Below are 14,652 nucleotides of genomic sequence, written 5' to 3' on the forward strand. Positions count from 1 at the left end.
GACCATATGTTTGGCAGAAAAAGCGAAGTGACAATCCTGTCTGAGAACTGTGTTTTCTGTGTTTGTCCTTTATTAACTCAATTATATTTCTTGGCCCACAAAGTCTAGTAACTGATGGAATCATGTCCCTCAAATACAATAGACTAACAAATTCCAAGGGAATGTAGAAATTTCAAGAATCTGGTGTCAGGGTGTACATTAAAGTACAGTAAGGTCCTGATGCGACTCCCGTTGAAAAAAACGGAAAGACTAATGCTGACTTCTGTGAAAGTAGGATTGGGCTCTAGATGCAGTGGGGATCATTCTCTTCTCACACTAGTGTAACTTAGCAGTAACTAAATTGATGCCCATATAATTACACCAGGTGAGAGGAAAGTCAGCCCTGCTATTCCCAAACCCAATCCATAAATACTAAATTTAATCTGTGCTTTGCACTAACTGGCAGCAAAAATGTGTTTGCAGTATGTAAAACCCCAGTAGGAGACAGACTAATCTGAAAAATAAAATCGTATGGCCTCATCCTGCAAATGCTTACACATGTAAGCAGCTCTATTCCTGTGACTCAGCTCTATTAGACTCAAGAGTACATTTGCAAGATTGGGTCTTTCAACAGCAGCAGTGGGTAGAGGGGTGGTTGTTTTTTGGTTTTTGCAATTTAAAACTAGACCGCTTGTTTGGAAAAAATAAATAAGCACATATGCAATTGGACTGGGGAACTTTATGCTTCTCAGTGTCATCCTGAAGCTTTTTTTTAATGTTAGATTCTCCCTGAAAATGAAAAATTAATGGAAAAGCCTGAGTGCTCGTACTATGCAGCCTGCTGCCAATTTAAAATAAGCTTTTTCAGCAATCGCACTTATATTCCACTTTTTTCTTTCAGCTTAATTCATGGGGTATTTTCATGGCAGATGCAAAATATTTCCCCATAACTTTAACTGCTAGATGCAAATGGCCTGATTAGGATTATATGAGAGTCTGGCTCTACATTTTACGATTCTAAATAATAAATGTACACAATATTTTTTTTTTTTTTGGTAGCAGTAGTTATTGGCTTTTCTTTTGTACTGTGTTTCTTTGCTGATTGTGAGAGTAATTTTTCTGAAGGGTAGTCTCCCTTTCTAAGTTAAAATTGCAGGTGCAAAATTCATGCCTACATTTTTGCTCCCATAACAAAAAAGTGGGCTCATTCCAAGTAGTTGTATCTCTGACTACCATACCCAATTAGCAGTTTAATTGCAGATGTAAATTAGATATTTATAAGAGTAAGTACCCAGATTTGTGCCCTGGATTCATTTTGTGGGTACAAAATGCAGATGCAGCTTGTGGAAACCAGGCCTTAACCCAGTTGAAAAATATAGCTGTAATTAGGGTGTCTTGACACTCAGCCATGCCTCCAAAGATATAATATATCATAATATGAGACCCAATCCAGTATTCCTTGAACACACAAAATTCCCATTCACTTCAATGGGAGGAGAGTTTGGAGGTGCAAGGAATACAGAATCAGGCAAAGTTGAAGGGAAGAATTGTCATTGTTTGGGAATTAACTAGATTACCTAATAGATCTCTTCCATCTCTAATTTCTATAAACTGAGTTCTGACATCCTTAGGTAAGCACATCTCTCATGGGGGGAGTCAGGGAGTTTTGCCTATATAAAGACTAAGCACAGACATAGAACTAAATCCTATAATTGTGTGATAACCTGACTCTTTAGAAAATTGCAGAAAATTATCATCAGTTTTTGTCTAAATGCTGATTGTATGACAATTTTTCATCTTTTGCTCTAAAGTATTCTTGTTTTACTTGACTTGTTCTTATACTCTGAAGGGATATAACAATATGTAGATTTTGACAGAGCTCTACAAATCATATGGAGATTTAATTAAATGTGCCAGGGACCAGGTTCATAAATATACAATTAAGGACTATATTTTTAATTCTCACTTTAAAAGAGGGAAATTTGCGTATGAGGTATCTAAAGGGTTTGTGTTTATATCTTAGAGTAAGCACTTTAAGCATATACTTGAGTAAGGGTGGACATTGTAATTGCTCCAAACGAGCTACCTTGGGAAGAAATTGCAACGCAGAGAGTCATTCTCTAAAGCAGTATGCTATTACCTTCCTCCTGCCATGCTTGCTCGACAAAACTCCCATTGATGGCAGTGGGAATGGTGTTTGAGTGAGGTCCAAAAGATTGGGCCACAAATAACGTAACCATTGACTTTTTTTTTATTTTGTTTTAGTAATTTAGAAAAAATAAGCACTCTCTTGCTTTCATTTCAAGCTTATAGTTCATTCTCATCCAGCATACATAGCTATGATGACAACAAAAGTGACGTGCAGCTGGGAGCATAAGTCTAACTTGTCATTGTTCCAGTTTGCAGAGGAATATCAGAGAGCTGAAAAGTTGGTTGCCCAGAAATCCAATGAAGCTTGACAAGGAGGCCCTCCCTGACCTGGAAGAGACAGATTGTTACACAGCACCCTTTAGCCGAGCACGAATCCACCAGTAAGTGTTGGTGCTGAGAATGCAACAGCAGAGATCCATGTGCACATTTCATTTTCTCATTTCTTCTTTCCAGGTGACAGAAAGGCAATCATTAACAGATGGTCACTGACAAACACATGGTGTCAGGTTTGCTGTTTCCTGTTGGTTTTCTCTTAGGGCCATATTCTGTCCTCTGATACTCACCAGTAGCTTCCATTGATGGCTGTTCAGCAGTATAGTGTAGGGGCAAAATTTCGCTCCAATAGGGAGCATGCTATTCTGTCTCCTCCTACATTATTAAACACAAATACTCCCGGTTTGTTTTTGCATATTAAAGAAACAGCTGGGCTAAATCTGAGAGTATTCCCTCAGCTGAAACAGAAGGAAAACCCTGGGAACAAGCTGAAAACAGTGACTTTGGATTTTAGCCAGCTGTGTACACAGCAAATGCTCCTGCCTCAGATATGTATAGAAAACCCTTAATCTTCTATACACAACCTAAAAACTGTAAACATATCTGTTCAGGCTAACATATCATCTCTGCTTTTGCTGTACTATGGAATAATGTTCCTTGTTTGTAATGCATGATTTTAATGTATTATGCCTCTTTTAGTTTTTATTTAATCTTAAAATTTTAATAAAGTAGAATTAAAGCTTGACTTCTCTTGAATGGAGCCATAAATTCATGTGAATTCTAGTGGACAGCACATGATACTGGGAGCAGCTAAATTCTAATCCCGGGCAGTAATTCACTGTATGGCATTAGACCAATCACTTAGGCCAAAAATTTCAAGTATTTTTTCACACAACACACAGTCAAACTGTGGAACTCCTTGCCAGAGGAAGTTGTGAAGGCCAAGACTATAACAGGGTTCAAAAAAGAACTAGATAAGTTCATGGAGGATAGGTCCATCAATGGCTATTAGCCAGGATGGACAGGGATGGTGTCCCTAGCTTCTGTTTGCCAGAAGCTGGGAATGGGCAACAGGGGATGGATCACTTGATTACCTGTTCTGTTCATTCCCTTTGGGGCATCTGGCATTGGACACTGTCAGAAGATAGGATACTGGGCTAGATGGACCTTTGGTCTGACTCAATATGTCCATTCTTATGTTCAAAACTGTCATCTATTATTAGTGCCCAACTTGAGACATCTCAGCCCAGATGGTGAGTTGCATTAGAGTTGCAGTTATCACAGAGTCAATGTAGGGGTGGAAGGAACCTCAAGAGGTCAAAGTCCATCCCCACCAACATCCCTTGGGTTAGCTGCCTTTCCAGCAATTTGATGACCCTGGATTGTGCTGAACATCTGTAATTCCCATTGACTTCAACTGGATTTGAGAAAACTCAGTACTTCTGAAAATCAGGCCAGAGGTGTTTCTAGTTCAGGAATCTCAAACTCAAATCACCACGAGGGCTACATGAGGACTAGTACATAGGCCCTAGGGCCGCATCACTGAAACCTTTTCATACAAAGATACAAAAGCCCCCCCCCGCCCCCACTCCACCCCTTCCATGAGGCCCCGCCCCTGCTCCACCTCTTCTCACCCCTTCCCCGCCCCCATTCCAACCCCTTCACCAAAGGCTCGGCCCCAACTTCGCCCCTCCCTGCCCGTATTCCAACCCCTTCCCCAAATCCCCACCCTGGCCCTGCCTCTTCTCCGCCTCCTCCGCCGAGCGCGCCGCATCCCCGGTCTTCCCCCCTCCCTCCTGGAAAGTCCTAAACGCTGCCAAACAGCTGTTTGGTGGCAAGAAGTGCTGGGAGGTAAGCAGAGGAGTGGGAACGCAGTGCACTCGGTGGGGAGGGAGGACGACAGGGACTGAGGGAAGCTTGGCTGCCGGTGGAGTCGGCACCTATGGCGGGCTGCAGGAAATAACTCCGGAGGCCACATGTTTGAGACCCCTGTTCTAGTTGGACACCCAAAAACTGAGGCATCTCAAATCACTGGCCACTTAATGAGAATTTTGGTCTTAACCTCCGTGACCATTCTCCCATCAGTAAAATGGGAATGATACATGCTATTTCTCCAGGGTGTTGAAAGGACTCTTTGAAGATGTAAATCACTGCATCTTGTGTAACAACTGTGAATTACTATTATATATGTACAGTATGGTAAAAAGAAACTGTTGGATAGCTGTGCTTTGAAAGCTGTGGATTACTTTAAATATAAAAAGGCATCAATCATTTTAACAGCTTTACAATAAACAACAAAGACAGCTTCTTCAGCAACTCCACAAGAAGTAGAATAGTGCACCACATGCTACAGAGAACGAAGTATGAAGATGGCAAATCAAAAATGGGTAAGAATTCTGATACTTAGAAAAAATATAAATTGGGTCTTATGATGAGAACTAATATCTTTAGTCTATAGAAAGAAGAAAAAGTATTCATTAAATAAACTAGATAATTATTGCTGGTATTCATAGAATGACTTATTCAGTCAGCAATAGAGCTGATTGAGCATTGCAAGCTGCTAATTGTTGTTCAGTGATAATCAATAATATTTTCTGATTAGTGGGTTCATAAAATATTTTATAAATTTGATGGATAAATAGACATTGTTGTTTATCCAGTGAAAGCATTTGTCTGTAGACGTGCAGTGTTGTCTTATGGGTTAAATTCAAACCAGTGGTGTTAGCTATTAATACAGTAGTATTCCTCATAGAAGATGAAAGTTTCTTATGGTTCAGCTTCACTTCTGATTAGCTGTTAGAACAGTTCCTGTCAAAAGGTATAAGTACACTATGATATGTTACTTTGTTTGCATTTTAAGAATTTAATATTTATGTTTATGCTTCACATTTCAGAGGGTACTAGTGTTCACAGCAATGATCCTGGTTATAATTCACTCTTCTTGTGGGAAAACAAGTGTAATTTATACCAAATATTGTAGATTTTCCTAAAGCATTTGTTCAATTTCCTGCAAACACCTACTGAAGAAAAGCTAAACCTATTAATACAAATACAAGAATATGATATTTAAACCCCAAATATTAGAGTGCTAAAGTTATGATAACATTAACTCCTCCACCTTGTATGAACTGTATATACATTTAATAGCCTAACTGGTAATGGAAGGCGCCATATATTCTAGGTGAAATAGGGATGAATTCATGTCACTTTGAGAATCTTAGCTTCTGTATTTCCTAACATTTTGTGTATGTGTAACCTTAGCATTGCATTAGCGTAGTGGGCCAGAACCTCAAATCTACAGCCAAACTGCAAAATTGCTGGGAAGGGTGGGCAAATGTGGTTTAAAGGTGTCCTTTGCATTACTTGATCCTGCTGCTGCTCTGTGTACTTGTCCTTGCTTAGCTGTTAGTGAAGTCTCTGAGTTAATATGCACTAGGATCCAACAGCTAGAGGAGGCTGAAAATGCTGCTTCGAATGGGTGTAACACAATGCATCCTGACCACATACCTTTTTCCCTGCTATGCCAGCAGCAGGGAAGGGAGGGGTACCTATTCTGTGCTGCCTCTATGCCACCTGGAGGACCACCTTATGAGTGATCATCCTTCCTAATCCAGTGAAACCAGTTTTAAGCCTAAATTATGCCTGTAGTGCAGCACAAAGCAGCTATGCCAGACCAGAGTATGTGTCCCAGGGACAGGGTTGTTTTTCATGGGAGGGATGCATTTGATTCCCTTTTTTTTTTAATTTGAAATTTTAGGAAAAATAGAAACGGCTGCCTTTGAAGGTTAGCTATTAAATGGCTTTGATGTGAATGGGGTGGGCTGTGGGTTTTCTGCTGCTTTCATTTGCCTGGAGAAATTTTCTTGGAAGCAAAGCAGCAGCACACCTAAAAAAACATGAAGAATAGAGGACAATTGGGACCCAAACCTATTTCCATTGAAACCAATGGCAAAATTCCCATTAAGATCAATGGTAGCAGATTCAGGGTATGTCTTTGAGAGCACAGCACTCTGACCTGTTGAAAGTCCAGATTTCTTTGGGGTTGTCTGGGAGACTATTGATTTTGGGTACTCCCATCAGGGTTCCTGAGTAGTTGTCTGAACTTCCCGTTTTTTAATGGAGGGGCAGTTCCTTGGATATCCCCTAGAGAGGGCTTCATTCATTGAAGAGCTGTCTTAAAGAACTACAGAAGAAAAGAGTATAGAGACTAGCCACAGTAAGGTCTCTGAAGTTAGAAAGAGCCATGTATCTTGAGGGAGCAAGGGGAGCCACAACTTCACGCTTAATGACAATGAACAGTTATTCTACTTGTGCACAGGACTGATTATTGTCTTTTTTTTTAAAACAGTAACCCAATTATTTAGCATTATCACATTTCCTCAATTCATAGGCTGAAATGCAATAGCTCTTGAAACAGCATGTATAAAAACTGGTATTGAAACTCATTTTTTTTCTTCTGCTTAGGTATTAATAGATTACTCAATAATGGAACATATGAAGCTGCATTTCCACCACATGAGGTAGCTGGTTTAGTTTTGCCTTAAGTGTTATATTTAAAGTAAAAAATATTTTAACATTGAGATCCTATTTTATCTATACATTTGCTTTATGATGTTTTTATTTTACTTTGCATTCTGATAGGGCTTTTTATTTATAACACTCCCAACATTGATATGGGCTAGCTTGGATCTTTATCTAGTCCAATGCCCAGTAATAACTTTCTGGGATGCTCTCCCACTGATTTAGAATGGTCCTGTATTAAGTACATTTTTTAAATGAACGTTGCCTCTGAGATTGTTAAAGAGAACATAAATTGTTCCAATTAGCTCAAATTATTGTTGCATGTTTTATACAAAATGCTCTGTTTTTCTAATTTGCTTTCCAGTGGATCAAATACAGGAAAATTGATACTAAAATTTGCAGTGCAAACAATATCTGTATAGTTGTATAGAACTTTACCTTGAAAATAGTCCCATCAATAAATTAAGGATCTGATATAATGCCCATTTAAATCAATGAAAAGACTCCCATTGATTTCAGAGGGCATTGGGTCAGGCCCTAAATGGTTGAAAGAAGGAAACAAATCATAAGTTTTTAGTGTTCTTTCTAATTAAGGGCAGAACTTTACACTGAGTTTCATGTCATGGATCAGACAGTTTGTAACATTGACAGTTATGACTCTGAGACATGAGATTGCTTTAGCTGAGGATGTGATACACCACATTGTGTTTCAAAGTGACTTAAACTTCCCAGGTTGTTGGATAAAGAACTGCTCTTTATATTAAAACTTTAATGCAGGGGAGGATAAAAGAGCAGTACTCTGGACATACCATTCACATTTTCATTATTAATGCTTCAGCTAGATGTTATAGACTTTAGGGAAATACTAACCGTTCCAGTGGAAGAAAAAAATCCTCATAACTGTGAAAGCTTTATCTCACTTCTACAACCACACTCTCTCACATGGTCTCACATATATGCTTCTTTTTATAGTGTAGATGACTGTCTCTAGTTATATTGCAAATTATTATTTCAACAAATCACATTAGTGAGCGATTATTTTATTGCAATTGCAATAAAAGGATCAGCACAAAGACCTGCATGAAAGACTCGGGATAAGCTACTTTTTATTTTGAATTTCCACCCCATTATATACAGTAAGTTAAAAGTTCAACTCCAACCTGAGTGTGATTGTGTTCATATTTTGCTGTGGCAAAACAGTGAAAAAAGGAGAAGAAAAAGATAAATTCTAATAAAAATATTAGCACAGTTCTGCTTTATTTATGGCACCCATTTATGGCTACTTAGGGGTATAGGTGGGTAAGAGGCTCCTCTTTAGCTAGAAAACCACATTAGGCCAATTTTTGTACTGAGCTACACCCATGATTCCATACTGACTTTGGAATTGCCTGGGCATGACTGAGTAGAATGTGACCCTTTACTGTTTTTGTCTCTTTATTTTTTTTAATTGACTCTTACTTTAAGCACAGAGTTGGGAAGGGGGAAGTGAAGATTCACAAACTCAAACAAGCTTGAAAAATCTTTAAACATAGAGAGAGAGAGGAATCTTTAACTCTACAAGGTTCAACATGTGTGACTGACTGCTAACCTTGAAGGGACATTTCTGAACTGGCTGAAGAGTCATAAAATCAATCCTGGGCATCCTGCCAAGGCAGCCAACTATGCCTCCCCTCCTGCCACTGATACCATGGTTTGGTTGGCTTGAGCAGTCAACCAGTGAAGTGGATTTCATGCAATACTGGACTCCTTTCTGAGATGGTGAACTGTAACCCCTCTAGCCAGTTGCTGGATCATTGCTAGTTCACTCGGGGGTGGAGGGTAGCTCTCTCCAGAAAGGAAGCACTTGGCTGAATAGGACAAAAGAAATTTTACAGCGGGATGGAAGGTGGTCGCCAGTCTTATACATTGAGTTCTCATCTTTTCCCCATCACAATGCATCTCTTCCATTGCTGGCCCTTAGGGTGACCAGATGTCCCGATTTTATAGGGACAGTCCTGATTTTTGGGTCTTTTTCTTATATAGGCTCCTATTACCCCCCACCCCCGTCCCGATTTTTCACATTTGCTGTCTGGTCACCCTACTGGCCCTTCACGAGTGGCAGGCTCATAAATAATACCAATTGAGAAGTTATCAGATACATTTTACAGTTCATACCCTAGGCAGGAACACTAGTGGTTCTCGGCATGAACATTTTGTGGTGTTGAAAATTGGGTGCAGCTTGCCTATACTGTAAGTCATGTCATGCCCTTAAGCTGTGCTGGGTTCGAGAAGAGAGAATAAAAGATGCTTTTTAAATAATGGAAGAATATTTTCAAGAAAATAACTGTAAAAATGGTTGGGTTTGAAATTTTAAAACTAATGCAACCCGGGATGCTTCGGAACATTTAATAGACTGTACGTTCTCTTCAAACTAGTGTACTAAATCAGTCCATACTTCATAATGCCATTAAATGCAAGAGAATGGCCAGTAGAATTGTATGCCTTACTAAATGGAAACATGGCCTTAAACTGGCATGCTGCCTTGTGGTCAGAGTAAAATGAATGTAGAACCACGGAAGATTGGTGACTTCACTTAGGAAGGGCCTGAAAATTCTGCATCATAACTTTTTATTTTAGAGTGTAACACTGTGCGTTAAGCTGTAATGGAATCCAGACAAAGCCAATAAAAGTGTTGTTTGGGTAAAAATGAATAACTCAGTGTTTGTATTCCTCTCTGGTCAGTTTTGTTTTTAATGCCTCAGGGAGTGATTTTTTGGGGAGAAAATAGTACCAGCTCTGGTCTTCTCATATTGTTTCCATTATCTATGACAAGGAATATCAAAGATAGACAAGGGACCTGTGTGACGGAATGAACCCCTATATTCACACCCTTCACACTATTACAATAATCTTTGTACAAAAGTTATTACCGATTCTCTGTAAATCAGAAGTAACTCCATTAAAATTATTGGAGTTACCCAGATGAAAAGAATTGAGCCCCATATTGGAAATCAATTGAATTACACAGGAGAGCAAAATATGCCCATGTTTAAAAGCATTTGAAGAATATAAATGCATATACAAATGACCATATATCCAGGACATACAAATACTAGACCACAACCTGTGCATCCCCACTGAAAAGTGGTGGGGGTCTAGTTAGTCAGGAAAGAGTACTTTGGCACTGGTCTTTAAATCTCCCAGAGGAAATTCATCATTGCAGAGAAGTTTGTAACCACCTCTACTATATCAGGCTTAACAATAAACTCAGGATTGCATTTTTGTAACTATTAGTAATAAATGAACCAACAAATCTGTGTCATCAGAAAAGTAATGTTCTTATTTATATTTGAATCCAAATGCCATCTTTTTAATGCCTCTTTCTTTCCCAGTGACACAGAAATATCTTTTTATTTCTTTCTGTGATTCAGGGAAGCCACAAGAGCAGACATCCCATCAAAACACATGGAGCTCAAAATCACAGACACCTATTATATGAGCGCTGGGCACGGTGGGGGATGTGGTACAAATACCAGCCTCTGGATTTAATCAGGTACTCATACAATGTAACACAACTTGTTTCAATTATGTGAAAAGCTAGGCAGCAGTAACCTACCCATTCTGCTGAAAATTACAGGGATTTTATATTTAAAATGAACAAAACTTTTTGAGCAAAAATGTGTCTTTTTGCTTTCTCGATAGAGTTTAGCTACTTGGTATTACAGTGCATGGCCTCAGTCCTGCTAGTTGTTCAGTGTTGGCGGATCCTTGTGTAGTCTTACTGATTTCAATGGGGTCCATGAAGGTGGAGAGATTCACCCTCATGGAACAACTTGCAGAGAGAAGGCCTAAGGCTCAATTCTGCAATCTGATTGGCACAGACAGACCCTTACTCGAGCCAGAGACCTTTTGAAATCAATGTAGCGTCAAATGGCTGCTACCACATGGATCAATTTGCATGGACGAGGGTTTATGAGAGAAATGTTGGCGAAGTTTAAAACAAAAATCTAGTTTTGATACAATCAGTGTTGGAATTTATGTATCATTTCTTTTACCTATCTTACTATTAACACCAGGGCTTATTAAAACTAAAAGAATTTTAAAAATCAGTTTTTCCCTGTAATTAATGCTGGTGTTTGCTTTTTCATTTCGCTTATCTTGGACAGTGAATACAGACAAGTCAATTTCATTTCTGCTTACTGTCAATTTCTAGTCAATTTTAGGTCCTCGTCCTGCAATCTGATGCATGTGAGTGGCCCTTATGTCCCCACAGAGTCCCATGGAAGACAAGGGGGCTGTGCATGGGTATAGGGGTCCTTCTGTCCTGAACAAATTGTAGGTTCAGTGCCTTATTTTCTAGCCACGTTCACAGCCATCTCAGCTCTTCTGGAAACTTTTGGTCCATTTTTGAAGAATAAAGGCTGAATCTTGAACTTATGTTCACCATGTAGTACCACTTTGCTCTAACAATAGATTTCTGTGACAATCCAGCATATGTTGTTGTTTTTTTTTTATAGTGGACTACATCTATGTCACCTTCCTTGTCAGGATCCCAACACAGGCAGTCAAGGCCAAGAGTCAAAGCAGGGGCAAATCTGGGGTTGGAAATACCAGAAGAGTATGTAGGCAGGTCCAGATCAGGGCTCATACCATGGGTCACAGTCTGAGTCAGGTTTCAGCCTCTTAGTCAGGAATCAAAGTCCAAATCAAGCCGAGAATTCGAGAGCAAGGAGCAGGAGCAGTAATGGCAGCTACAGAAGATCCACACTCTTGCTGGGACGCTTCCTGGAACACACCTTGGGTTTATATAGGGCAGGGAGCCAATCAGTAGTCATGCAGCTGCTGTCTGTCAAACCCTTGAGGCAGAACTTCCCATGTCTTTGTCTACAGCGGGTCATGGGAAGTGGAGTGCAAGTTGGTTACGGGCTGGAGATATCAGCTGCATGGTAGTTCTACAGGCTGGGTTCTGTAATTTTTTTACACAAAAGTATTTGCATAACACTGTGTCCAACTCTTCTGAATTTAATACTAACAAATGTGCTGTTTTATAATTCCTACTTTTAACAGAGCTGAAGTTACTGACTACTCTAAATCATTGCAACAGTGTAAAATTGTAGTGCACTCCAGCTGTTTCCTTATAGTATGTGTGTATTGTTTAGTCTGCAATTAGTGCCACTAAAGTATTATGTCAGAGTGAAATAAAATTGTATTTCACACAAGTGCTACTAAAAAGATAATACATGAAAATAAACCTAATAATGATTATTTCCTTTTAGGATTCCTGTAATGCTATCAAGATGGGCCTGATCATTTACTTCAAACTGTTTGTTTTTGCTTCACACAGGCGCTATTTTGGTGAAAAAATTGGTCTTTATTTTGCTTGGTTGGGATGGTACACTGGAATGCTCATTCCTGCTGCACTTGTCGGGCTGTTTGTTTTCCTTTATGGATTGTTTACCATGGATTCTAGCCAAGTAAGGTATGATGCACAATAAAAACCCATTTTTAAAACCACAATAGACAGTTATTCTTGCCAGTTCCATTGTTGAAAATGCAAGTAGCAGCCAGGCACAACCTAAACCAAATGTTGCATCTCTTCAGTCAAACTTTAAACATTTGCTAGACTTATAGCATTTCATAATAATCAAACTGAGGACTCAATTATGTTAGCAGCTACATCCCCTCTGTGTAACCATTTATATCAAAAACTGGACATTTATCATTCACAGTAGCTAAATTTATGGCTGCGTTTGTAGCATTTCCAACTCTGTGTACAAGGAAATACAGCAAATACTGTGCTGAAGATAAGTAATTGCAAATGACCACCCATTAATGGTTCTCACTATAGTGAGGTGAACTCATGAAAATTCTCTCTTGTGATCTGTGGACTGGAGTATGGGATTGCATATAGATCTGGGTGCATCAGTACAGTTCCAGAACTTCAACCTCTACCCTTCCCTGCAAACCTTTCCCACCAAAAGGGATGATGTCATTGAAACTCTGAACCTAATTCTTCTCTCAGCTACATTGGTGTAAATTAAGAGCCAACTCCATTGTAGCCAATGGAGTTACACTCATTTAATACTGGTGTAAGGGAGATCACAATCAAGTGCTGTGCAGCATGAAACCCACCGAAGTCACAAAGTGAATTTCCCCTGATGTGGGTCTGTCCCAGGAGGAGATCATGATATCAACTTAAGAAATAAGTGAAGAGAATTTGTGCTAAAGCAAATGTCTGATATGTTGTAAGGAGAACTATTTCTAAAGAGAGACTTTTCTTTCCAAAGCTTTCCATTAGGAGTGATTAGCTCCTCAATGCAGAACGACAACCCATGGGAATAGAACATAAAGCTTAGTCTGTGGTTACTACTACTTTGCATGCTCAGACTGTTACCTTAATGGAGCAAAATTTTGTAGAAAATTAATGCATTTTAGCCTTTGAACAAGGAGCATTTTACCTTTCTTTAAATTGTCTTTATACTGTATTTTACAAAGTTTTATATTGTCTCCCCTGCAGTGCTTAATTAAAGCTTTGTCAGGCTTCCTGTTATGAACCAAAATGTTCAGATTTAACTGTTTCAGATAACATTCGATGTTATGATGTCAGCCAAACACCATCTATTTTTATTAATATTATGTATTTGATTGTGCTGAGGTGTTTAACTGTTTTTTCCGTGTTGTAAGTTTGAAAGGCAAACCCACAACATGAAATTGAGTCAATTTAAAAACGAGTTAAAAGTAGTTTCAGATACATCTGCTCCCTGTGTCCTCTTGCTATTTTTCTATTTTTACAATCAGATTTCCCTATTTGTAAATGCTTACTTTCCCTTGCTTTATGAAAGACCTATTCAGACAAAAGAGGAAACTGGCCCTCTACAAGAGGAAGTGTGAAAACTATCTACATAGAGGTGTCAGAATGCTCAGCAGAAGCAAATTAGGTCATCTAGGAACATGAGTTTTATGCTGCACAGCATGGCAATGACAGCAGGCATAGAACTCAGATCATCTTGCTCCAAAAGCACATGCCCCTAGCATTTGAGCTGAAGTATTTTAGCTGTTGATAGTCTGACACTTAGTTAAGCAGTTCTAATTCTATACAGTAGAAGACAGTGATACACACACAAACTAGCCCATTCATTACAATATGTCCCTGCCTATTCTGGTGTAGGGTAGCAAAGATTAAACAAAATACTAGTAAATTAGATTGTGAAGACAGCAAGGAATCCTCCATTAGCAAGAAGATGAAGTAAATGATCTCATAGGTCTTTTCCATTTTTATATTCTGTGGTTCTAGGATTATTTAGTCAATGTTTATAAATCACTTTGAAGAGGATAAGTGCTATATAAATGGTAGGTGGTGGTGGTAATTTATTATTTGGTTTTGCACTCTGTAGATGTTACATTACACAAACACAAGGTACATCACAGGATATTGGCTGAACTGTTTTCTCCAAGACTGTTTTTTTTTTTTTTTTTAATCAGGATGAAAACAATGAACATTTAGCATTTTAATTTTGTGCCAGGGCATTATGTCAATCTGACAAATTGGCATATTGCCCCAAAACCTATTCAAAAATTTGATTATTCGGTACAATACCAATTGATGTCAGGTTGACTTTTTATTCTAATAATGCCCCTTATCAGGAATGTGCAAACTGTAAATATCACTTTGGATTTTGCTCGTAAAACAAACTGTTTATGGATATCAGTGACACAACTTGTTAACTTTGATGAACATAGAGCAGATAA

At 38.8% G+C, this 14,652-nt stretch overlaps 1 protein-coding gene across 1 annotated transcript in view; it reads left to right on the top strand.

Moving 5' to 3' along the window:
• Positions 1–14,652, top strand: part of ANO3 (anoctamin 3) — a 363,106-nt gene that overhangs the window by 287,146 nt on the left and 61,308 nt on the right. Inside the window, exons 8-12 of the mRNA XM_034768757.1 lie at positions 2,379–2,510; positions 4,684–4,790; positions 6,868–6,923; positions 10,335–10,456; positions 12,248–12,382. Coding sequence (XP_034624648.1) covers positions 2,379–2,510; positions 4,684–4,790; positions 6,868–6,923; positions 10,335–10,456; positions 12,248–12,382 — 552 coding nt within the window. The remainder of the gene's footprint in view (positions 1–2,378; positions 2,511–4,683; positions 4,791–6,867; positions 6,924–10,334; positions 10,457–12,247; positions 12,383–14,652) is intronic.

Source organism: Trachemys scripta, chromosome 4, assembly GCF_013100865.1.
Source record: "Trachemys scripta elegans isolate TJP31775 chromosome 4, CAS_Tse_1.0, whole genome shotgun sequence".
NCBI classification, from domain to species: domain Eukaryota; kingdom Metazoa; phylum Chordata; order Testudines; family Emydidae; genus Trachemys; species Trachemys scripta.